Source organism: Kogia breviceps, chromosome 7 (assembly GCF_026419965.1).
Source record: "Kogia breviceps isolate mKogBre1 chromosome 7, mKogBre1 haplotype 1, whole genome shotgun sequence".
In the NCBI taxonomy this organism is placed as follows: domain Eukaryota; kingdom Metazoa; phylum Chordata; class Mammalia; order Artiodactyla; family Physeteridae; genus Kogia; species Kogia breviceps.
In genome coordinates, this window is record NC_081316.1 from 65,356,401 (window position 1) to 65,382,333 (window position 25,933).

The 25,933-nt window shown below is 52.1% G+C and overlaps 1 protein-coding gene across 4 annotated transcripts in view; it reads left to right on the forward strand.

The window, feature by feature from the left end:
- ARRB1 (arrestin beta 1) overlaps nt 1–25,933 on the forward strand; it is a 78,235-nt gene that overhangs the window by 40,184 nt on the left and 12,118 nt on the right. For 2 of the 4 annotated variants that reach the window (XM_067038483.1, XM_067038482.1), the window contains exons 2-12: nt 12,106–12,136; nt 13,853–13,913; nt 15,894–15,938; nt 16,689–16,885; nt 18,231–18,290; nt 19,094–19,161; nt 21,366–21,501; nt 22,371–22,455; nt 22,885–22,957; nt 23,951–24,088; nt 25,271–25,354. In XM_067038483.1, the coding sequence (XP_066894584.1) occupies nt 12,106–12,136; nt 13,853–13,913; nt 15,894–15,938; nt 16,689–16,885; nt 18,231–18,290; nt 19,094–19,161; nt 21,366–21,501; nt 22,371–22,455; nt 22,885–22,957; nt 23,951–24,088; nt 25,271–25,354 (978 nt within the window). Of the gene's footprint in view, nt 1–8,886; nt 9,159–12,105; nt 12,137–13,852; nt 13,914–15,893; nt 15,939–16,688; nt 16,886–18,230; nt 18,291–19,093; nt 19,162–21,365; nt 21,502–22,370; nt 22,456–22,884; nt 22,958–23,950; nt 24,089–25,270; nt 25,355–25,933 lie in introns of those variants that run through there. The other 2 variants (XM_059070865.2, XM_067038481.1) reach the window with 2 other exon arrangements.

Below are 25,933 nucleotides of genomic sequence, written 5' to 3' on the forward strand. Positions count from 1 at the left end.
CCATGGCTCATGGGCCCAGCTGCTCCACGGCATGTGGGATCTTCCTGGACCGGGGCACGAACCTGCGTCCCCTGCATCGGCAGGTGGACTCTCAACCACTGCGCCACCAGGGAAGCACCCTCCCTTTGTTTTTTTTTTTTTTTTTCGGTATGCGGGCCTCTCACTGCTGTGGCCTCTCCCGCTGCGGAGCACAGGCTCCGGACGCGCAGGCCCAGCGGCCATGGCTCACGGGCCCAGCCGCTCCGCGGCACGTGAGATCCTCCCGGACCAGGGCACGAACCCGTGTCCCCTGCATCGGCAGGCGGATTCTCAACCACTGCGCCACCAGGGAAGCCCCCTCCCTTTGTTTTTAATATAATTTATTTAATTGTAATTTTGGATCAGGATTTCTCACCATCAGCACTGTTAACATTTGGGCTCGAGGTTTTTTGTTGGGAGCAGGGAAGGGGCTGGCCTACACATTGTGTAGGCAGCACCCGTGACGTCTGCCCACTAGATGCCAGTAGCACCCCTCCCCCAAGTTGTGATCACCCAAGTGTCTCTTGACATTGCCAAATGTCCCCCACGGGGCTGATTTACCCCAGTAGACAGCCATTTCACCCCCAATAGAGAACCATTGGCAACGGCTGTGTTTAACAACTAGCTCACAAAATTCCTACAAGTGTGACAGTCGGCTCTATGAGCCTGTACAAACCAGCTCCAGCCCATCATGGGCACTGTATCTAGCTAAATACAAGACGTGGGTTTTTCTCCCCAAAATTCTTTCTCAAGAAAAAGCCACTACCCTAGGCCATACCTTTCAATCTGGACAGATCTCCTGACCACAGAGGGCTCTCAGCCCCTGACTGGTCCCCAGAGTGGTTGAAGCAGAGTTGGAGATGCCCTGCCCTACTGATCTGTTCTGATATTTTATGAAATGTGGCAATGGAGAAAAAAGTAACACTTCTGAATTAATATCTTATTTTATTATATGTTCTTCTGTATCCCTAAAAGTTTATATGTGCAAATTGGCAAAAACAAAAACCAAAAAACCATACACACAGACACAGACACACACACAGACAGACACACACACACACATACCCAAGCAAGTAGAACTTTAAATAAAGTCTTCCCACTGGGAAAACCATGGCTGCTGTGTGTCTGGGGCTGCCCTGTATGTAACATGCTCCTGCCGAGGCTGCACACACCCGTGTCTTATCCTGGCAGCCAGGCGGCCGGCCTCTGATTCGCCTCTTGGCCCAAGTCCTATTTTTCCCCATCTTCAAGCTCAGGGTTTGGCCCTTGTTTATTCACTCATTCGAAATATTTACTAAGCACCCACTATATACCAAGGAAGATGACTGAAGGAAGACAGGGTTCCTGTGCACATCATACATCGTATCATCCCACCCTCCTGCTGTGCTTCTGAGGGAGGATTTTGTTTATTTGTGGAGTATCTCTCTCTCTCCCTGCTCCAGAGTGCAGGTGTCCTGGTGACAGGGCACAGGGGCCTGTATCTTCTGGAGGTAAGAACCGTGTCAAGCCCAGAGATTGGAAAGAAAGGAAGAAAAGCAAGGAGCGGAGTAGAAAAGATGGATGGAGAGAGGGAAGGAGGAAGGGGTCAGGGCAAGGACACTTTAAGCTGAAGCAGTCAGGGAAGGCTTCTTGGATGAGGTGACATTGGGAAGGAAGGATGGGAGGGATTGCAGTGGGAGAACCGATAGAAAGGCTATTACAGAAAGAGGGAATAACAGGGCATGTCCCTGGAGATTTCTGGAATGTGAGGGTCTAAACTAGGAAGAGCATATCATAAACTGCTGTTTTCTGCCCAAGACTGAGAGAGAGACAGACAGCTAAAAAAACTTGTTTGTCTCCAGTGGAGTTAATATAACCATCCCCTCCCACCTGAGGGACAGCTGGCCAAGAACTCTCCCCTGGGCGCTGGAGGGAAGGCAGAGTGTTGGCTCAGGGAATGAGGATAATAACAATAATAATTACAGTACCAATGATGTCCACTTCCCTTTATCATTCCCTAGTAGGTATCAAGGCTGTATATATGCCTTCACCTATGGGGTAGATATCAACCCCACTTTCCAGATAATGAAAAGTACGCCTCAGAGAGGAAGCAAAACTCAAGGTTACGCAGGACTCAGGCGGGGTCTGCTTGCTTCAGCGTCTGCACTGTTTCCTCTGCCAGCACCCTTCCCTTCCTGCCTCTCAACCCTTGAGAAGGCTGGAGAGCATTCAGGTGCAGTCTGTGGGCTCTTTGGGATCCAGCTGCCAGCCTGCTTGGTGAAATTATTAGCTTTCGATTTCAGATCTCGTTTCGTGGGTTACTGGAAAATGGGCCAGGCTCCTTTAAGAAACTCTCCCCTCTGTCCATGGCCACCTGGTGGCTCCCCTCCTCGCTCACTCCGCACCCCCTGGAAATCTTCACATATATGGGTCATGGCTAGAAAAGTGAACACATGAATGTGGACAAGAGGCTGGAGCAATTGCTGTCTGCCTAGACGCCTGTGAGAAGTCTGGAGCCCTGGGGCTTGACTTGGCCAGACCCCCATCCAGCACCCCTCACCCCTCAGGCCTGTGCCCAGGGAAGCCATGCAGGATTCTGAGCAGGGGTGTGACAAGAGCACCAGAAGCCTGGGGCTCTCCTCCCAGTCTGTGACTGGACACACCCCAGAGTCTCTCTGGGCCTTAGTTTCCTGGCCTGGGTGCAAGATTCTTCTCTCCCTTGGGCGTTGATTTCTCCATCTGGGAAATAAAGCAGGCTGCACTGTGAACCCTCATGCTCCCCAACTGTATGAAACCGGGGTGACATCTCCTGTCTTCTTGCCTCCTCCCCCTGTCCTGGGCTGTCCTGAGAAGCAGGTGCACTAATGGTGGGTAAACAGGCAGGCAATGTTCTGACACAAGGAGGGCTGTTCAGTTCTGGCAGAGCAGACAAGCCTGCACACAAAGAACTCTGCTACCAGGGAGGGTGTGATAAGGGCTCTAGAAACCTCTTTGCTGCCACAGCTACCTGCTCCTCACACCTCCCGGCTCCCTGATGGCTGTTCTCACACCCAGGTAAGTGGGTCAGAATGTAGGGCAGGTGTACCTGAGGGTGAATGCCCCCCCCCTTGCAGGTCCCCACCCTACCCAGCTGAGCTATGACTGCTATCAGGGGCAGGGACAGGGGAAAGATATGGGGTGACAGCATCTCTGTGTCCAAGGTACAGTCCTGGCCATTCTCCTTCCCTCTAAGTGCCTATGGCTCCCCATTGCCTTCTGGATATGGTCTGAGGTCCTTAGTCTGGCATTTGAGACCCTTTATACCTAGCCTAGGGCCTGGTGCATGGAGGTGCTCCGTGACTATCAGGGAAGTGAGTGGACCCTTCTCTGGCCCATCCTCCTCCCTGGTGCTCCTCCCAGGCACCTGGGACATACTGCAGATTGCCGACTGTCTCCCAAACGCACAGTGGCCTCAGTTGTGAGACCCCCACCTGCAGTGCTGTCACCTCTTCCGCACCTCTGTGTGTTCTTCAAGATACCCCTCGTTGCGACTTCCTCCCTTGAAGCCTTTCCTGAGCCCCTCAGACGGAACCACACAATCCTACCTATAAGGTAGTATTGTGAGTGGTGAAAAGTGTCACCCCTGCAGCTAGACTGCCTGGGTTCCAATATCAAGCTGAGCACCTTACTAGCTGTGTGACCTTGGGCAAATGACTTAGACTCTCTGTGCCTCAGTTTCCTCATCTGCAAAAGTGGGATAGTAGTACCTCCTCATATGTTGTTGGAGGAACAAATGAGTAAATATTTATGACACACTTAGAGCAGTAACTGGCACCTGTTTTCTCTCCTGGATGAGTTTTCTGTTGTTGATTGAGCTTAACATCTGAAGGTCTCGCCACATTCACTGTATTCATAGCATTTTTATCTAACATGAATTTTCTGATGCTCACAAAGGATTGAATTGTTGCCAGTGCTCTCTCAATTCACTGGTAGTGAATCACAACTTTTGTGGATAAGCTCTACAAGATGAGTTTTCTGATGCTAAGTAAGACAAGTTTGGCTAAATGATTTCCCATAGGCATCCCATTCATGGGCTTCCTCTCCTGTATGAGTTTTCTGATGCTGGCTTTGAGACTTTGATTAAGTTATTCACGGTTTCTGAATCTCAGGTTTCTCCTTTGAAAAATGGGACTGTTTCGATGGCATAATATACTATCTTAATGTGTGTGAAGTTCTTAGCACAGCACCTGGATTATAGGGAAAGCTTAATGCACGGTGGCTGACGTGATTGGTGGGTTTATCTCACTTGGCTATACCGTGGTTTTTTGTCAGCAGGAACTATGAATTATTCATCTTAGTGCCCGCAGAGCCTGGTAGTGGTAGGAGTGTGTGAATGTTTACTGGGTAAGTGAATGATAAATGGGAGAGTAATTGGTCAAAGCTGAGCAGAGGCCCGTGTGGGTGTATCAGTTGTATACCTGGCTCAGCCTGATGGTGGCTTGGACTGACACAGCAGAGGCTTGGGGAAGGGTCTGAGGAATCACAGAGATGTGGACTCTGGATTGTAAAACTGCAGTATCAGAGATTCTAGCCTCAAAGGATCTGAATGACAGGATCCATATTTCCTCTACTGTGCTTACTATAATTTTTTCACTAAGACTTGAGACATACGTTGTTAGGGAAGCCCAGGCGTCTTTATGAAGTAATTTGTGCTCGTTGTACAACATGGAAAAATAAGGGATATGCAGGAATGAGTGGGTGGGTGGATGGAATTTCCTTTAACCCCTGTTAACATTTAGGCACATTTCCTTTCCTTTCATTCATTTTTTGGGGTTGTTTTTAGTTTTAGTTTTTAAAACTGACATATCATTTACATACCATAATATTAGCAGTTTTAGTGTTTTTTAGTATTCTCACAAGGTTGTATAACCATCACCACTATCTAATTCCAGAATATTTTCATCAGCCCATTAACAATCACTTCCCATTTCCCCCTCCCACCAGCCCCTGGCAACCACTGATCTGCTTTCTGTTTCTATGTAGTTGCCTATTCTGGACATTTTTAATAAGTGGAATCACACAATATATGGCTTTTTGTGTCTGGCTTCTTTCACTTAACAAAATACTTTCGAGGTTCATCCATGTTGTAGCATGAATCAGTGCTTCATCCCTTTTTATGGTTGAATAATATTCCACTGAATGTATATGCCGCATTTAAAAAAATAGATTCATCAATTGATGGACTTTTTTTTCACTTTTTGTGACTGTTATGAATAATGCCACTATGAACATTTATGTACAAGTTTTTGTGTGGACATCGTTTTCAGTTCTCGTGGGTATCTACCTAGGAATGGAATTGCTGGGTCATATGTTAACTCTATGTTTGATGTTTAGAGGGACTGCCAGACTGTTTGCCAAAGTGACTGAACTGCTTTACATTACCACCAGCAATGTATGAGGGTTCTTGTTTCTCCACATCCTTGATAACACTTGTTATTGTTCTTTTTAAAAAAAAATTTTATTTACTTATTTGTTTATTTTTGTCTGTGTGGGATCTTTGTTGCTGCGCGCGGGCGTTCTCTAGTTGTGGCGAATGGGGGCTACTGTTCGTTGCGGCACGCGGGCTTCTCATTGAGGTGGCTTCTCTTGTTGTGGAGCATGGGCTCTAGGCGCCCAGGCTTCAGTAGTTGTGGCACACGGGTTCTAGTTGTGGCTCGCGGGCTCTAGAGCACCACAACGCGCACGGGCTTAGTTGCTCCGCAGCATGTGGAATCTTGTGGACCACGGCTCGAACCCGTGTCCCCTGCATTGGCAGGCAGATTCTTAACCACTGCGCCACCAGGGAAGTCCCTGTCCTTCTTTTTCACTATAGCTATCCTAGTGGGTGTGAAATATCTCACTGTGGCTCCCCCTGCCCCGCCACACCAAGCGGCTTGTGGGATCTTAGTTCCCCGACCAGGGATTGAACGCAGGCCCCTGGCAGTGAAGGCAGAGTCCTAACCACTGGATGGCCAGGGAATTCCCCTCATTGTGGCTTTAATTTGCATTTCCCCCATGACTAGTGATCTTTTCATGTGCTTATTGGCCACTTGTGTATCTTCTTTGAAGAAATGGCTATTCAAATTCATTGCTTGTTTTTAATTGAGTTATTTGCCTGTTTGTTGTTGAATCGTAATAGGGTCTTTATATATCCTGGATACTAGACTCTTATTAGATACATGATTTGAAAATATTTGCTCCATTTTGTGGATTGTCTTTTTACTTTCTTGATAATGACTTTTTTAAAAAAATAAATTTACTTTTACTTATTTATTATTTTTGGCTGTATTCGGTCTTTGTTGCTGTGCATGGGCTTTCTCTAGTTGCAGCGAGCGGGGGCTACTCTTCGTTGTGGTGCGCGGGCTTCTCATTGTGGCGGCTTCTCTTGTTACAGAGCACAGGCTCTAGAGCCCATGGGCCTCAGTAGATGTGGCGCGTGGGCTCAGTAGTTGTGGCTCGTGGGCTCTAGAGCGCAGGCTCAGTAGTTGTGGCTCATGGGCTTAGTTGCTCCGCGGCATGTGGGATCTTCCTGGATCAGGGCTTGAACCCGTGTCCCCTGCATTGGCAGGTGGATTCTTAACCACTGCGCCACCAGGGAAGCCCTGATAGTGACTTTTGAAGCTCCAAAGTTTTTAATTTTGATAAAATGCAATTTATCTACTTTTTCCTTTAGTTGCCTGTGCTTTTGGTGTCATATCTAAGAAACCATTGCCTTATCCAAGGTCATGTAGATTTACACTTATGTTTTCTTCTAAGAGTTTTATAATTGTAGCTCTTACATTTAGATCTTTGGTACATTTTGAGTTAATTTTTGTATATGGTGTGAGGTGGAGGGGCTCTGACTTCATTCTTCTGCATATGGATATCCAGTTGTCCAAGATTCATTTGCTGAAAAGACTATTTCCAAAGACTTGTCTTGGTTCTCTTGCTAAAAATCAATTGACCGTAAATATATGGGTTTATTTCTGGACTCTCAATTTTGTTCCATTGATCTCTATGTCTATCTTTATGCCAGGTTCACACATTCTTGATTACTATAGCTTTGTAGTAAGTTTTGAATTTGGGAAGTCTGAGTCCTCCAACTTTGTTCCTTTTTTGTTTTTTCAAGATTGTTTTGGCTGTTATATTTCCATATGAATTTTATGATCAGCCTGTCAATTAATGCAGAAAATCAGGCTGCGAGTTTTGATAGGGATTGCATTGAATTCATACAGTTTGAGGAGTACTGCCATCTTAACAACCTTGTCTTCTCCTTTCTTTTGGGTGTTTATTGAGTATAAAGTTGAGCTCATGCCAAAAATACTGTTTTGATTCCTGATTTATTCTGCTTAATATTCTATCATAGGCATCTCCCTGTGTTATGAAAGATGCAAGCATAATTTCAATGCTATGTAGTATTATTCCATTGTTTGGCTGTACTATACAAAATTATAAACTCTTGGTTGTTGGATAATCTATCTAGGAAGGTACTTTGTTCTGGGTCCCTCATGATATAGGCCTCTCCCTATAGGCACAAAGGGACATTAGGAGGACTGGTGGCACACAGAAAAGCAGCAGAATCAGAAAATAGGATCCCACAGGCTGCACAGACACTGATACAGCATGTTTGTTTTAGGCATGTTCTCTAGAGCAGTGGATTTTAAACAGTTAAAAATTTGTAGCATGATACTCATTTTACATTGTAACTCGTTTCATCTGAAACAAAAGTTTTACTAAATAATATTTACTTTTCCTATTAGCCAGGAGAAGCTGGTCTGCTGCAGTTACAAACAACCCCCAAATCTCAGTGGCTCAAGAGCTTTCTTTCTCTCTCATGCTGCATGTCTATCATCTAGCAGGAGAGCCCTGGGATTTCGGTCTCTGAAGGCTTTCCCATCCAGATCATTGATGGTTTCATTGATAGAGGAAAGTGGGTGTGGTAAGCAGAAGAATGGCCCCCCAACAATGTCTACGTCCTAATCCTTGGAACCTTTGAATATGTTATATCACATGGCAAAGGGGAATTATAGTTGCAGATGGAATTAAGTTTCCTAAAATCAGTTGATCTTAAAATAGGGAGCTACATGTATTCATAAGAGTCTTTAAAAGTGGAATAGGGAGGCAGAAGAGGAGGTCAGAGCGATGCAATGTGATAAGAACCCAACCTGCTGTTGCTGGCTTTGAAGATGGAGGAAGAGGCCTTGAGACATGGAATGTGGGTGGAAAGGGCAAGGAAACAGATTTACCCCTAGAGCCTCTGGAAAGGAATGCAGCCCTGCTAACATCTTGATTTTAACCTAGTGAGGTACATTTTGAACTTCTGAACTACAGAACTGCCAGATAATACATTTATGTTGTTTTAAGCCACTAAGTTTGCGACCCTTTGTTATAGCCTCCATAGAAGACTAATATAAACAGCATGGGGAATCATGCACCAGCCCTTAAATGCTTCTGCCCGGAAGTGACATATGGCACATCTACTCATGTTTCCTTGGCCAGAGCAAGCTGCATGGGCACGACTAACTTCATAGGACTGGAGAAATTTGATCCACCCATATCCCCAGCCTTAGAGGGCAATAGAATATTGGTAAATATAGTAGTATCTACTATACCTTTGCCATCTGCACCTGATGCTTGTATCTTTTATTCTATTGCATTAAAAAAAAACAACAACAAAGTGCTGCTGGCAACTCTGTAAGTTGATTTCCTTGTCAACTAATGGGTTGTGACCCCTGGGTTGAAAAACACTGCTCTACAGACCCTCCTCTGCCCATGCCTGATGGACCACATGACACACCCTAAGCCTAACTGATTGGCCCAGGCACCGGACACCTGACCAAAACTGACCAATGAAATTCCTCTCCTGGGGATTTGGAATTGGGCCATTCAGCCAGTTAACCGTGGGAAGCTGAGCAGAGGCAGAGTAGAAATAGGGTCGAAGTGAGAGCCACATGCAAGCCAAAATGATGGAGGGGCAGAAAAGCCCTGAGTAAGCAGAGAGTTGGTCCACAGAGACAATGTAGCAGCCGCACAGAGAGCAGTGCCTCCGGGAGAACATGCAACCCCAGGGAGAGAGGTGGAGAGAGAGAGCAGCCGCCTGAGAGGCTGATGGCTTCCCCGTTCCTGGCTCCAGCCCCCGTGCGTCCTGCCTGCATATCCTTCCCGTGAGATTTTTGCCTCCTTATCATACCCTCTCCTTTTCTTGAGCTCTGCTAGGTGGGTTTCTGTTCCTTATCTCCAGAGAGTCTTAATCAGCTAGAACACCACCGGTATTTCTTGCATGGACCCAGCTTTGGCTCTGAGGATCAGGCTTATGGGGTACAAATAGGACTTGGGAATGAACTAAACCCAGCCATCCCACAGTCTGGAAGCTTGGCTTTTACCTCAGTTTTGTGTGTTTGTGCTTGCTCTTCAAAGTGGACAGGCAGAAGCCATCTCTGAGGTCCTGCACCAGGTGGGGGTCCCGGTGAACTGGAAGCACCCCTACAGGGGCCTTTTTTTCTGACAGCATTGTGGTCAGGAAGCCAGTGGAGTTGTTTCAGGGACCGTTTGGCTGTGGGACAGAGTGGAAAGGACATGGGCTCTGGAGACAGGCAGCCATAATTCACCTCTTTGAGCCTCAGTTTTCTCATCTCTGAAATGGGATTGTGGAAGGATCAACAACAGTGTTCTGGGAAAAATACTGAGACATGCTGAGGGCGTACAAGCCTGGAGGGCGCTGGCAGCTGTTGTTGTCTGAGGAAGCCATCAGCGTCCAGTTTCCTGAGGAGGTGGCCCGGCGGCTGGTTGAGTTAGCAGCAGGCCATGTCCCACTGCTGGGCTGGCCATGCTTCCTGCCCCTCGTCATGCTTACTCTCCTTCTCCCTCCTTCCTCACCCTTTCATTTCTCCCCCCAACACCTGTCCTCATTTCCCCTCTTTTCTGTTATTCCTGATGTTGATAAAAACACCTGCTTTAGGAAAGCAGCAGGGTTGGACAGAAAATAACCAGCCTCTGGAGGCAGATGGACAGAACTGGGTCTGAATCCTGACTTATTAGCCCCTTGCTTGCTGTATGTTTCTGAGAAAATTACTACATCTTTTTGAACCTCAAGTTCATTGTCTGTAAAATGAGGGTTATAATGCTCATTTCACAGTGCTGTTATGAGAAATAATTAATTGGGAACTCAACAAATGCTAGTTCCTACTTTTTAAAAATGTTAGTTGCTTCTTCCCTCCTTCCCTCCCTCCCTCTCTCTCTATCGCTACTCCCAGCTGGCCCCCTGCACCAGCTTCCTGTGGTCAGGGTAACGCTAGTCCCTCTCGGGGGTCACTGGGATGGCCTCAGGCATTTGTGGCCTCTCCTTTCCATCAGACCCAGGGCTCCTGAGGGGTGGACTGAGGCTTCTGGAAGCAGCTGGGATCTCTGTGGCCTGTCACTTGTCTGGTCTCCTCTGCAGGTCCGGCCTTAGCTTGGGAGCTGCTAGATCAAACTGTGTGATCTGTATTTTTTTCTCACTTTAGCAATTATTATACCCCAGCTGACTGTGGCATCTTCACACTCCAAACACTGATAAATATTTATTAGGAGGAGAAGAACCCAGAACTCCTAGGGGAGGTGGGGGAGGGATGTGCTAGGCTCTTATTTGCCAGCCAAGCTCAGACCCATCAGTGGTCCCTTGGGCCCCAAAAGTAAGGGGTGGGAATGATGGGCGGGGGGCTACGGAGGCAGCACAGAGCCACCACCCCACTCCCCTTCTGGGAGGACCTGCTGTCGCTGGGACACTGTGGGCCTCACCCCGCCTTGCCCTGGATGCCTGCTGGACCTCCTGCCCCTCCAGGATTTGGGCTGCCTGCCTCGCTCTCAGCTCATGCAGGTCTGCTCTGTTGGCTCTGTGTCTGCTCCATCTCTCTCTGTTTGTGACTGTCTCTCTCTCCCTCTCTTGTTTGTTTGTTTTATCATCTCTCATTCCATCCTTCATTGTCACATCTCCAGAGCCAGCATCCTCCTCCTTTCCCTCCCTCCCTCCCCTCCCTCCTCCAATACCTTCTCTGCCTCTGGGTCTCCGTCTCTACCTTTCTTCTCTCCCTCCCAACATTGCTCTGAGCAGTTCTGGGGCTGGATGATGGGGGATAGGTGAGGGGCCTCAGACTCCCAGACCAGCTGCAGGGAGACAGCAGGAGGAGCTGCTGGGGACCAGGGTGTGCTCTGGAAGGCAGAGTACGGGAGTCAGGGACCATGCCTCTGCCCGACCCTACATCTGGGCTCTGCTGTGTGGCCATGGGCGCATCCCCGCCCTTCCTGGCCTCAGTTGCTTCCTTCACTCATTCATTCATTCACCCTCTCAACTAATATTTATTAAGTGCTGGCTGCTTACCATTCATTAACACAGATGTATTAAACACCTACTGGATGTGCCGTTCTAGGTGCTTGGGACGCATCAGTGGACGAGAGAGACAAAGATCCCTGCCCTCGTGGAGATGACATTAGCAGAGTAGACAGGCATAAATGTAATCCAAGAGTCAGTTATGTAGTGGGTTAGGAAGTGGTGAGTGCTGTGGAAAAAGGGAAAGTACAGTGAGAGGATTGGGAACACTGGGTTGGCACAGGGTGAAGCTTCATCGTATAAAGCGCGGGGCTGGGCAAGCGTATCTGTGCGGGGAGAACGTCCCAGGGAAGGGATTGTTGAGGCAGGGACCACCCTGGTGTGTTGGAGGAAAGGCAAGCAGGCTTGCGGCTGGAGGATGGAGGAGAGTAGGGGGAGGTGAAGCTGGGAGGTAAAGGGGGAGGGCAAACCACACACACAAGGCCGTGCCTCTGCGTGAGCTCGGAGGACTTTGAGCTAACGAGTGGCAAGGTCTGACCTATCTTGGAAGACTCCTTCCGCCTTCTGGGTGAGGAACAGACCGAGGGGGCTGTCAAGGGAGCCCAGGGGACCTATAAAGGCAAGCATGGCGTCTCGGGTGGGGATGGCAGTGGAAGACAGTGAGATCTGTTCCGGCTCCCAGCGCTTGGATGGTGCCTGCAAGTGACTCCAGGCCCCTTGTTCTGGTCCTGCTGAGGCATGGCCTGCAGGAACCTACCCATGGGCGGGATATGCTAACCTGCCCTTCCCGCTCTTTCTCTCCCCAGGGTGTTCAAGAAGGCGAGCCCCAATGGAAAGGTGAGTCTGTAGCAGCCGCACCCCGGCTCCTCTCTGTCCTCAAACTCTCATCCTCTCTTCCGGCATCTTTACTGCCGCGAAGGACCTGCACACCCTGTCTGAGGGTGAGACACCGCCCTGTCCTTAGGAGCCCTCGACTACAAGGAGAGGGGCCCTGTCAGCAAACTTGTTGTCTCAGGGGGGCAGTGCAACTCTCCTAGACTTTAGGGGGCCCCTGCCCTGGTGTGGGGAGGCACGGCCTATCACGGAGAGGCTGCACTGTGAGTGCAATCATTAGAGCAAGTGCCAAGGGCCTCAGGGGAGGGGAGTCCACCTGCATGAGCGGCCCCTGGAGCCTCTCTGCTGAACCCTGTTATCTGGGGCAGCCCCCATTACGGCCCCAGGCTCCAACCTGCTTTCCTCTCAGTTTAGCACATATTACTGACATCATTCCATGTCAGGTATAGGCTGAGCCAGTGGGAATAGGGGTAGGATGTACTGAGATAAATAAGGCACAGCCCGTGCCCCTCACAGCCAGATGCAGGAGGTAGACACAGAAACTGGTAATTTCAATATAAAGTGACAAGTATAGCTGCAGACCCAGCCTGGGTGGTCAGGGATGGCTTCCGTGAGGAAAGATGCATTCCCAGGCAAGGCAGGGTGGAAAAGGGCATGCAAGGCATGAACACAAGTTGTAGGGGGTCTGGGTGCCAAGAGGGAGCGGGAGCTGAGAGGGGGAGGTGGCCGGGCTTAGGAGCTTGGACTCCTGGCCTGGGCTGGCAGATAGCACCACGTGTGCACCCACGTCTCCCTTCTGAGCCCACAGCAGACATCACCAATCACTGTCCACCCTGTCCTGCTGAGCCAATATTCCATCTTGGATTCTTCTCAACCCGGGGCCCCAGGCAGGCCCTACCAATCAATCAGAGTTTGTATTTGGAATGAAACTCATTTTTCATTTTACCTTGGGCACTGAGGAACCATAAGAGGGTTTTCAGACCAGACTACCATGGTTAGATTTGCATTTTAGGATGACCAGTCTGGCTAAGGAGGGGAGAAGTGTCCGAAGTATGGGAGGCTCCAGGCAGCAGACCATCGAGGGGCTGGTGTGTGGTCCAGCCAAGGGTAGCTGCGAGGATGGAGAAATCTGATGGAGGGGAGACTCGTCAGGATTTAGGGATTGGGGAGGAGTAGGAAGCATCCAGGATGGCACTCTGGATTCTAGCTCTGGGGTTCTTCCCTGAAGACTGGTTACCGAGTGGGGCACTCACTGCCTCGGAAAACAAGTCCTCCTTCGAGTGGATCTCTGCAGGCTGCACAGAGGCCGGGAGCAGTGAGGGGCACAGAGCTCAGTGTTCAGAGCACCCTCTCGGCGCTGCTGGCCCTGCTCTGGGTCCCCCCATACTTGCAGAGATGCACCCAGCACCCCCTCTCAGACTCCTTTCCTGCTGCCACTCCACCCTCAGTGGTGCTTGGCATGAAGATCCCTGCAGGCCTCAGTGTCCTCATCTGCAAAATGGGAACAATAACGACTTCTTCACAGGGTTTTGGGATGAATGGGTGCTTTAAAAATTATACAAGGGCTTGCTAGTATTAGGACTGGGGCTCAGGTCCAAGTCGAGTTAGGATTTTGATGAGGGCTAGCGTTGGGTCCAGGGGTTTCAGGGGCAGCTCCCAGGGTTTCCTCCAAGGCGGGGGCCCACAGCTGCTAACACCCTCTATGCCTCTCCTCCCCAGCTCACCGTCTATCTGGGAAAGCGGGACTTTGTGGACCACATCGACCTCGTGGACCCCGTGGGTGAGTCCCTGGAGGCCAGAGAGGGAGGGGACGGGGGAGGCAGGGCTGGCCTGGCTCCTTCCAGAGAAGAGCGTGTTGAAGCTGCCCAGGAATAGCCTTCAGGTCTCCGGAGCGGCCTGGTACCAAGAACAGGACGTGCGTTCAGTCAGCAAAAGCTTACCAAGCAGCTACTTTCCTCTTCAACTGAGGGACCTGTGAGAGGAAATTGTGGGAAGGATTGAGGTAAGAAGCAGCGCAGGTGTCCTGATGAGGAGGAGGAGGAGGAGGATGACAACAGCCACCACTTATCGTGAGCCTTATTATGTACCCAACACTGAGGGTAACTACTGTTATTATCATCCCTGCTTTACCGAGGAGAACAAGGCACAGGGAGGTTAAGTGACTTCCTCCAGGTCACAGAGCTAGTAGATCGAGGAGCCTGGATTCAAACCATGGCAGTCTGGCTTCGCAGATCCTTTGTTCTGCTCCCTCCTAATGGCAGAGGGTGGGAGGTGGAAGGAAAACCTAGGGGCTTGTGAAATGGAGGCTGTCCTCGCTGACATGGGGTTCTTACCGGAGGTTGGGCTGTGGCTGAAGGCACCTTCCAAGGACTTTTTCTTGTTCAGGGTTTCTCAACCTCAGCACTCTTGACATTTTGGATTGGATAATTCTTTGCTGGCGGGGGCCATCCTCTCTGTTGAAGGATGCTTAGCAGCATTCCTGGCCTCTACCCTTTAGACACCAGCAGTCCCCCCCATCCCAGTATGACAATCAAAAAAGTTGTTAGACCTTGCGAATATCCCCTTGTGGGGCAGAATCACCCCAGTTAGGATTCTAAGAACCAAAGCTCTCCTTAAAGAACCTCAGTCTCATTGCCTCTTCCCACAACTGTTTGAGGGAGAGAGGCCCAGGATGACCCCTATTTTATAAATGTGGACAGTGAGGCCCAGAGAGGTTAAATGATTAAAGAGGGACATGAACAAACCCGAGTGAGGCCAAAGAAGGTGACAGTTTGGGAGGACGGGCCCTGGAAACTGCATGAGGCCAAGTCCAGGTGAAGAAAGTAGGATGTGTTGCTTGGGGAAAAATTCACAGAGAACGTGTCCTGTCATCACATCTCTGCGGGCTTTGCTGGGGCCAAGACGGCAGGAGTGACTTGTGGTTCCAGAGCCCAGGTGGGAGCAGAGTGGCAGGTTTCAGCTTGCTGAGAGGAAGGCCTTTGCGACGTTAGGGAAGGAGACCTGGGGAATCCCTGGGGTCCCTGAGCAGGCTGTGGGCTGCAGAGTCCAGCTCTACTGCAGGCCCCTCCCTTCCTGGCCTGGAGCACTATGACCCCACCCTACTTCTTCTCCCCAGCCCTGTCTGGTGTCCTCTGAAGCTCACTGCCCCCTCTGCCATTTCCATCTCCTCCCTGAACTTGGAGGCAGGGAGCAAACATCCCTGTGTTCACCTGTGGCCTGCTCCAAGGCAAAGTTTCCTATGGGCTGTCTGAGGCCAGGGCTGGTCACACCCCTTGGCCTTTAAGGATAGCAGTGGGGTCACGGGGACTGGGGAGAGGGGCAGGAGGGATCTGGCTCCCCTAACACACACAGGCACCCTGAGAACTGTTGGACAAGTGTTCATAGGGCACCTGCTTCATGCCAGGCCCTGTGCTGGTACCCTGCAGATCCCAGAGAGTGCTGGGGCATCATCCAGAGTTGCTCAAATGACCCACAGTGAGAAAATCTTTTTCCCTCACAACGTTGAGCTGATTATGTCTTCCTGATGTTTAACTATACCTCTGGTTACCCTGCAAACTCAGGGGCAAGTCCGAGCCCCCTGACCTCACAGACAGGACTTTTAAGGTCAGGCCCAGCCCTCCTTTCTCCTACGCCTCCGGGATCTCCCCATTTTGCTCATGATGCTTTTGGACAGACAAATGGTTGAGTTTAAATTTAACTTGGTGTTTGGGGCTCAGAAGTTGGAGTGGTCAAGTCTACTCACCCTCTGTCCTTCCTCCAGATGGTGTGGTCCTGGTGGATCCTGAGTATCTCAAGGAGAGGAGAGGTGAGCTGTGACCCTTACCCCCCAGCCTGTCACGGGGCCTCCTTTTCCTCCATGACCTCCAGCCGAGGGCCTTCCTGACTCGGAGGCAGAACGTCAGCAATAAGAGAGGCAACAAGCTTGTCCCTGCCCCTCCCCGCTGGTACTTGCCTCGACAGCTCCAGTCAACGTCAGAGCAGGTGCCTTGGCCTCCCCTGGCCTGGGGCGGCCCTGCCCGTGCCCATTTTGGGAGAACCTTTTAATGCCCTGAGCCCTTTTACATCAGTCCATCCTGACTGTTGCAAGGCTGGGGATGCAAACAGAGCAGGAGTTAGGGTCTCATTGTACAGAAGAGAAGATTGATTCCTGGGGAGGTCAAGGGATTGTCTAAGGTCAGCAGGAGGACAGGAGGCAGGAGGTGAGTGGGACAGGACTCTGAGCCTTCCGGACACCACCCAGCACTTGTTTCCCCTCCCACTACTCTTTCCCACTGTGCTCCTTCCCAGTCCCTATCAACCCTGTCAGACCCTCTCCACACATGCTCTGGGCTGCAGTGGGGTGGAGAAGAACAGAACTGATCCAGCAGTCAGCCCTACTTCCTCCCAGGGGCCAGGCACCCGACACCCCATCCCAAGGGCAGCGCAGCCCTCCCCGCAGGAGCTCTGGGACAGACCTGTGCCTCCAGTGGGGCCAGTCCCAGGGCTGCGGCTCACACTCTGGGGGGCGTGTTTGCTGCCCTCCCAGACCCCTCCTTAGTGCCCCCTGCTCCCACAGTCTATGTGACACTGACCTGCGCCTTCCGCTACGGCCGGGAGGACCTGGATGTCCTGGGCCTGACCTTTCGCAAGGACCTGTTTGTGGCCAACGTGCAGTCCTTCCCGCCAGCCCCTGAGGACAAGAAACCCCTGACTCGGCTGCAGGAGCGCCTCATCAAGAAGCTGGGCGAGCACGCCTACCCTTTCACCTTTGAGGTCAGGGACTGCCAGCCCCTGGGGCCCCATTCCAGAAGCATCACCTCTAGCAAGCCCTCTGGGAAGGCATATGGGGGCAGCTGGGGCAGCAGCTCCATGCCATCCAGTTTCCCAGTGTACGCTGGGACCAGGGCATTGGCACTTATGTTGCCTGGTAAGTGTCTCTGGCCACTGCCAGGGGCATCACCCTTACCTCTGCGCTACTCCCCAGACCCTCCTGAGTCTGGGTCATTGGTGGGAGAAAGGGGGGTCGAGGGGGCTGCTGCAGAGAAAGAAGGAGCCCTTTCTGGCCCCTGGGTCACCACAACGCTGTCTCCTCCCTCAGACCAGCTGCCCACTAGCCCTGCTTCAACCCAGCTCATAAACGAGGATGGCAAGTAGTGGATTTCCCTGCTCAGCCATCTTTCCACTCCAAGACCCCAAGATCCTGGATTTTCAAATTAACTGTTTCTCAGACTCTGATTCTATGATTCAGTGAAATCCCCTGGCTTTCTGTGAGGGTCAGAGAAGGGGAGAGGATACAGAGCCATCCTCTCTGTTATAGATGTATTAGCTTCTTGTGGCTGCTATAACGAATCATTGCAGACCTGGTAGTAATTAAACCTGCTAATTAAAACATGAATGTGTTATCTTACACTTCTGGAGGTCAGAAATCAAAATCAGGTCTCACGGGGCTAAAATCAAGTGCCAGCAGGGCTGCATTCTTTCTGGAGGCTCTAGGAGGGAAACTGTTTCCTTGCCTTTTCCTGCTTCTGGAAACCACTCACACTCTTCGGTCCCTAGCCTACCCCTCCTCCATCTTCAAAGCCAGCAATGGCTGGTCCAGGCTTTCTCGAATCCCATCACTCTGACGCTGTCTTTTCTGCTTCCTGCTTTCACTGTTAAGGACCCCTGTGATAAGGCCCATCTGGATAATCCAGGGTAATCTCCCCATCTCAGGATCCTTAACTGAATCACACTGTAAATTTCCTTTTGCCATTTAAGGTAACATTATCACAGGTTTTGGAGATTAGGATGTGGACATCTTAGGGCGGCCATTATTCTGCCTACCACAGTAGACATGATGGAAAGACCTTTTCAACTCTTGTTCTTTGGGGACTGTGCTGGGTTAAACCCTTAGATAAAGAAAAACACTGAAATCCTTGGCTTTACTGAAGGGGCCTCTGGTCTAACATGGGGCGTGGCTTGGCATGGTCTGATGGGGGAAACATGGTCTGTCCCCTGAATTCCCTAGTCTGATGGGAGGGACATGGCCTGGTCTGATGAATGTGTGTATGGGTGCCTGGGGTGAGAGACACAGAGAGGTCAGTGGCGAATGTGACAGGTCTGTCCATCCTCTTAACAGATCCCTCCGAACCTCCCGTGTTCTGTGACGTTGCAGCCGGGGCCTGAAGACACAGGGAAGGTGGGTCACCCCCAAGGGAGCATCTCTCTGGGTCCAGGACACTGAGTCTCCAGTTCCCTGGCTTTTTCTCTGGGAGGGTGCTGGAACCCTCCCTGTAGAAGCCTCCTTGCCTCTAGGCCGGGCAGATCCCACCTCAGATAAGCAGTCTTTTCAGACAGGGCAGCAGATATGGTATCACTCAGTTATGTGCCCAGGGTCACTCTTGCTGGCCTCGGTGTTGTCTGCAGAATGTTCTCTGGAAAACCAGCTGGCCTCACAACACAGTGTGGAGGTGCAGTCATCACTGTTTCACAGGTGGGGAAACTGAGGCTCAGAGAGGCGTGACACCATGAGTGGCCCAGGCTTCAGATCTCTGAGCCCGTTTCCTCATCTGCAAAATGGAGGTGGTAGGATGTGCCTCGTCGTGTGATCGGGAGGGTGGAGTGAGACGCTGCAGGGACGCGCCCAGTGCAGGGTCTGTGCACCGGAGGTCGTGGGGAGCTCTCTAAACAGGGCTGCTGAGGTGCCTGTTGTTTCTGGGCGGCTGCCTCGCTGAGTGATGAGGACAGCCCCCCCACCCCCACCCCCCGACAGGCAGGAGTCTGGAAAGGAGCCCGGTCAGGGAGCAGCTCTGCGGGAAGATCGAATGGGGGAGGCAGCCCCGCGGCTGGCTGAGCGCAGGGCTCCGAGTCAGATGAGGGGGGTCAGGCCGTGGGAACGTGGTGCTCCCATCCAGCGGCCTCATTAAATGAGAGGGTGGGCAGGCTATGCTCACGGGAGCCGGTCCTCTCCAAGGCTCTGCGGTCAGTGACCCTTCCCCACAGGCCTGCGGTGTGGACTATGAAGTGAAAGCCTTCTGCGCCGAGAACCTGGAGGAGAAGATCCACAAGCGGTGAGAAGGGCGCAGCTTCCGCCTGCCTGGTCGTGGGCTGCCTGCTGGCGGAGGGAGGGAGACAGGATGGGCAAAGTCCGAAGAAGACAGAAGTCACAATACCTGGAAGTGTGCGAGGAGGGGCCTCATGTTCCAGCCTTGGGAGCTCTGCAAAGGGCACTCGGAAAGGCTGGCAGGCAGGTTGTGAGGGCTTCCTGGGGGAGGTGGCTCAGTTGCCTTGGCTCAGGCCTCAGCGCTTTTTCCTTTGCACCACTGTACCCACTTCCTTTATGTCCTTGCCTCTAATCTCTTCCTCTCCAGACAGCGAGTCCTTTAATTTTGTTTTGGAAAAAAAACGAAAAATGAAAATCAGATTGTTTTAAACAGTGAGCAAGATGTTTCCCGCCAGCTTGGACCCCCATCTCCTAGTTCTCCTGGGAGGCCATCAGCAGGAGGTTGTGGCAGCGGGTTAAGGGGGTGTCAATGGAGGCTTCTAAACAAGGCAGGGAAGGGGAGAACGTGAACCCTTCCAGAGCAGAGGGAGGAGGTCAGCCGTATGTCAGAGAGGGGAAGCCTTTTCCTGGAGAGACACAGCCCTGGGCAGACAGAGAGCCCAAGCTAGCAGCCAGAAATAGCTGGCCCTGACTTCTGGGGTGAGCTGCCCAGCCCCGCGCTCACACCTGCCCCTCCTGGGGTCGGGCTCTGCTCTGGCTCCTGGCGAGGCTGGCCTCAGCCCCCAGCTCTGATGCACCCTCCTTCCACCCTCCTTTCTCCACCCTCCTTCCTGCTGCCTCTTAGGGAGCGGTCTGAGTTTGCCACCTGGTGGTCGCAGGATGCATTGCATATCTCCAGCTCCAGCCTGGCAGTTTATGTGTGTGGGGAGATGGGATCCTTCTCCCTTGCTTCTCTGTCTCCCTTTTCTTCTTAAGCTCTGAGATCAGGAGAAAGGAAGGATGTTGTAGGCTGTGGTAGGTGAACTAACCAGAGCAGCGAAGAGGAGGCAGCATTGAGAGCCAGCACTCTCAACCTATCACCAATGGGATATTTTAAGTCCACGCTGGAGTTACTAATAATGATATAGCAACTGTCACTTATCAAGAGCTTATTAGACACAAGACACAGTTCAAAGTGACAGACATGTATGAACTAATTCAGTCCTCACAGCAACCCTAAGAAGTGGGTCCTGCTGTTGTCACCATTTTATAGATGAGGAGACTGAGGCACGGAGGTTAATTTACTCAAGGTCATATAGTTAGTATGGGGAGAGCTAGGACTTTAACCCTGGCTATCCAGCTCAGGGAATGGTGGTGGCTTATCTGAGAAAGAGGGATGCCGGGATACCTAGCACACCTGACAGTCAGGAGACTGCCTGACTGAGTCCCCATCCCCTCACCAAATCTTCATGTCCTTGTTTCCTCCCTGAGCCCATCACCTGCATTGAGCCCCATCCCATCTCTGGGCCTCCATCCTCTCACTGAGTCTTTATCCTCCTTACTCCCCCTGACTGAATCCACACCTCCTCACTGAACTCTTATCACCTCTCTGAGCCCCGTTTCTTCATGGGGCCCTTGTCCCCTGTGTATGTTTTTCTTTAATAGATATTTAGCAGGTATTTATTATATGGCAGCAGGCACTGTCATAAATACTGAGAATACAGTAGTGAACAATTTAGACAAAAACTTCTGTCCTTAAAGAGCTCACACCATTAGGTGACCTAAGGGATGCAGGAAGTGAAACAATAGTCCCTTTCTTAGCATCCCGCTGGCTACCAACACACAGATCCACATAAAGTGCTGCCATGGGATGGTTCGGCCTCCGATGTGGTGGGAGTTCAGACCAGGACACGATCAGAGTGGGCGGATCTAGGGAGTTTCCTAGTAGAGCAGGTGTTTGGTTGGGCCTTGAGGAAGGAAGCAAATGAGGGCAGAAGCTGGAAGAGAGTGTTTTAGGCTGGGACCCAGTATAAGCAGAGCTTCAGAAATAGGACTGAATAGACCATCAAGAATGTTAGTGAGGAAGTGGAGGAGGCTGGGGACAGGAGGGAGGAGGTTGGAGCATGACCAGATGGTGACAAGGCCCTATGCCAAACTCTGCAGTTTGGACTGGAGTCCAAGGTCATGGGAACCATGGCAGTCTCTTGAGCAAGAGAAGGATGTGAGGGTCGCAAGGAAAGAGGATGGAGGGAGGTGACTCTGGTCATCTTTTGCCTTACCCATCTCCATTAGGAATTCTGTGCGTCTGGTCATCCGCAAGGTGCAATACGCCCCGGAGAGGCCCGGCCCCCAGCCCACAGCCGAGACCACCAGGCAGTTCCTCATGTCGGATAAGCCTTTGCATCTGGAGGCCTCCCTGGATAAGGAGGTAGGAGGCTCGGGCTTGGCAGGGGGTGGGGGCCGCTCCCCCAGGGTTGGAGCCTCAGATCCCAGCTCTCTCATACCCTCCGGGCCTCCTCGGCTGGGAGCTTCTGCCTCCAGCCCAAGGATCACAGGGCTCAGGGAATCTGAGACCTCCGGTGGAGGATTTGGAGAAGCCTCTTGGGGACTAAAGGCGTGGCAGAGGTGGGGCATGAGCTCGAAGGGTGCGACTGACTTCAGAAGTCAGCATACCTCCTGAAGGGTCCTGGGTCCTGGCCATCTCCCTGCACCCCTGTCCCCCTTTGAAGTGTGAGCACCTCCTTTCCCTCTTGGGGGGCAGCTGAAGGCAAGTGCTTGGGCCAAGATGCAAGTTGAGGCTCTTCAATGAGGATTCAGAGCAGGTTCCCTCAGTGAGTGCATCAGCCCTTCCCCACCTTTCTCCTGCTTCTTCCAGACCCTCCTGGGTCTAAATTCCAGGCAGCCAGAGCCGGCAGGGACTTGATATATCACCTACTCCAGTCCCTCCATTGTACAGAGGGGGTAACTGAGGCTTAGATAACCTGTTCAAGGTCACACCGCTCTCACCCTCATTACCGTTATTATTACTGTTATCGTTACTTCTGGTGACCAACCCCGGAGTCAAACACAGGAGTATCACCTTCTAACTTAATTATCTTTCAAGGTCCCACAAAGGACTTAAGTTTAACATGCCCAGTGGCATCAGTGGGAAGTGGCTGATGAACTTGGGGCCAATGTCAGAGTGGCCAAGGCCTGGGGAACCCCAGGAGATGTGTGTGGGGCCTCTTCTCCCTCCCCCCCGTCACCTAAAACTTTGGAGTCTTCCCATCCATCCCTCTCCCTTCTTACACCTCCCAGATCTACTACCACGGAGAACCCATCAGTGTCAACGTCCACGTCACCAACAACACCAACAAGACAGTGAAGAAGATCAAGATCTCGGGTACTCGGGCAGAGGGCCAGCCCAGGGGGCGGCAAGGGGGCTCCTCCCAGGGGTTGGGGTAGCTGAAGGCTCTTCCCTCACTAACAGCCTTGTAAATTAACTACTGGCCCACAGAGAAGCCCAAGGCCTGCTAAGCCAAAGGGTAAGGCTTTTGAGGCTGGTGACACAGGCTGCTTATTGGCGGGGTAATGAGTTTACTATTGAAGCCCCCTCTTCTCTTAGGTTCCCTGGGTTCTGGCCAGGGCTGTCCTTCAGGGGGAGATTTTTCTTTATGGAAGGAGTGGGCATGTTTGAGCTGCCATGTAGAGGATGGGTCCATCTCCTGCAGAAGCTTCTGGTGGACTGGCTGTTGCCTGGGGCTGAACATCCGCAGCTCAGGGAGCCTGGGACCCCTGGCTCACCCCACCTTGTTTCCCTCTTCCTCCCCAGTGCGCCAGTATGCAGACATCTGCCTTTTCAACACAGCGCAGTACAAGTGCCCCGTGGCCATGGAAGAGGCTGAGTAAGTGAGCACAAGGCCAGCTTTGGACATGTGGGATCCGGTGGGGAAAAGAGAAGCCCTAGGTCTGGTCACAGGTCCAGGTGGCTCTTCTCCACCTGGCAGAGGGCCTGGCCTCAGATTTCCTTGCCACTCAGTGTAAATGACCCTGAACAGCCTTTTAGAAACCATCCACTTGGTTTAGCTATAAGGAAATGCATGCTACAGTCAGGGAAAAGACCCACTAAAACTGGAATGACAAAATAAGAGCTAGTGAATCTAAGAGGACTGGGGTTATGGAGGGAAGAGAATCATTACACTGTACTGGAAACCTAGATTGCACAAAGCCCTCTGAGTTGGGGTTGCTGCTGACCCCAGTACGTAGGGAAGGAAATGGGGCCAGAGAGATGTGACGTGCTCAGCCTCACAAGGCTGGCCAGTGGCAGAGCTGGGGCTCTTCTGCGAGGCTTGCTGTGCCCCAGCTCGCTCATTGTTGAGAAGGGGGATGGCACATAGAGCAAAAGCAGGTCAAAACTGAACGCGCCAAACACTTTACACATGATAGATGGAGAGGAGAGAAAGCAAATAAGGTCTTCATTGTAGAACCTAGCGGGTGGGTATATGGGTGTTCACTGCACAACTCTTTCAGTTTTCCTGTATGTTTGAAATTCTTTCCTAATAATATGTTAGGAAAAAAAAAAGTCCATGCAGTCTCCACTAAAAACTTCTCCTAGCCCAACAGCACAGGGCCAAGCAGTACATTGAATTTTTAAAACCTTGCAGCTGCTTACAAACCAAGAATGAAGTTGTTGGATCACCCCCAGAGTCATTGCTGTTTGCATGTGGAGCAGAGATGCGCCCCTTTTGGGTGGCAGTGGTCTCCCTGCCAGAGCTGGGCCTGGCCCATGTGGCCCCTTCATGGGGGAGGGGGACTTGGAGCAGGGCCGGGCTCTGTGACTTGGCTGGGCTGGGGTTGGCCCTGGGGGGCATCTCCACATCGGTCCCCCTTCTTCCCAGTGACACAGTGGCGCCCAGCTCGACATTCTGCAAGGTCTACACGCTGACCCCCTTCCTGGCCAACAACCGAGAGAAGCGGGGCCTCGCCCTGGACGGGAAGCTCAAACATGAGGACACGAACCTGGCCTCCAGCACCCTGTGAGGACCTACCCTCCCTAGTCCCAGGCTCTTGGATGTCCCCCCTCCCCCGGCTCCCCTACCCTTCTCCCAAACGGGTCCACACCCACCTTGGCCCCCCCAGTGCCAGCGTGGGCTCAGGCTACCCTCTCCCCAAGTGTTGTCCAGGGCCTGTCCTCAATGAGCTTGAACTGCGAGGGAAGCTGTCCCCCAATCCCACCCCTATACAGGGGCGCCCCAGAGAGCAAGATGGACCACTCGACCAGCCTCTCGTAGTCAGTGCTGGGCTCTGCTGGCTTGCCTAGGGGAGGGCAACCTGGAAAGGCTTCATGCAAGAGGCAGGAGCTTCTGACATCATGTCTTCTGTTGGAATGTGACCCTGAGGCAGAGCAAGGCTGGAAGGAAGGAAGGAAGGAAGGGAGGGAGGGAGGGAGTGGCTTCTGGAAGGGTCCTAGCAGGAGAGGATGAATCAGGACAGGCCTGGGGAGTCTGGAGAGTTGAGGGTGGTGAGCTGGGCTAAACCACACGTGGGGGTGTCCCTGGAGGGCAGAGATCCCAGGGCCATAACATAGGGTCACTCCTGTCCCATGATCACCACTGACTCCCTGAGGCCACCCTCCTCTAGTGGAGACCTGGGGGTGTGGGGACCCATCTTGCCCTGTCTGCTGAGGTCTGGCCCTTCCTGGGGGTTTGACCCACCTCTGCAGCACCGCTGCCCGCCACTCCAGCCCAAACGCTGTCTCACCCGCCCCTTCGTATGCTGCCACCTCCCCTCAGAGTGTTTGCTCTCTTCTTCCCTGGCTCAAATCCTACCTGCTTTCAAGACTTAATTAAAGCATCGCCTCCTGCAGGGTCTTCCCTGGTACCCACTCCCCTCCTCTCCCCCGACAACTGCCCTCTCCTCTCTGGCCCAGGAGTGAGAGAAAGGGAAACCACCTGAGAGCAGGAAGAGCTGCTCCGCACAGCACTGCCGGGACTCAGGCCCCTGGAGGGAGGAGCGGTTCCCAGGACCGCAAAGCCAGACTCTGAGTTCCCTCTCCCTGAGAGCAGGCCTCGCCTTTCTCACACACTGGGCTCTGCCTGTACCTGGCGGCTGAGTGGCCAGGAAAGGGACCGATGGCCGCTGCCCACACCACACCACACCCTGCCAGGTCTTGTCCACCAGCAAGCCCTGTGAACCGACTTCCCTGTGTCGCCTCACAGGTTGAGGGAAGGAGCCAACCGGGAGATCCTGGGCATCATTGTTTCCTACAAAGTGAAGGTGAAGCTGGTGGTATCTCGGGGCGGGTAAGTGCTCCAGCCCAGCCCAGCCCAGACCCAGACCCCGAAGTGCAGCAGGGAGGTCCCTGATGGCCACACCCGCTGCCCCATTCTGCCTGTTTGCTGGACCTTTTAGCTGAATCCTGTTCCTTCTCTTTCTCCTCCTCCACCCCTTTCCCTCTTCTACTTCAGAGGCCTTTGGACCCTCTCTGGCCCCTCCCCTCTTTCTCTCCTCCCGCTTTCTCCTCTTCTTCCTCTTTTTCCTCCTCCTCCTCTTCCCCATCGCTAGTCTGGGGACGTGGGAGGTGGGGAGAAGCTTCCCCAGAGTCTGTGCTGTGGGATCTACAAGGGGTGCCGTGTCCATCATCACATCTCAGGGCACAGCGCCACCCCGACTCATACCCAGGCTGATCTGCTAGGGAAATGGCTCAAGGAGCTCAGAATTCCAGAGTTGGATTGGGGATGCTCTGATTCTCCCATTTTACAGATGGGGAAACAGAGGCCCAGACAATTCCCCACACATTTCCTGAAATCTCCTCCCTTAATCTCAGGTCACGGGCTGGGTGCTGGGGTCATGGCAGTAGACCAAACGTATTCTCTTACCTG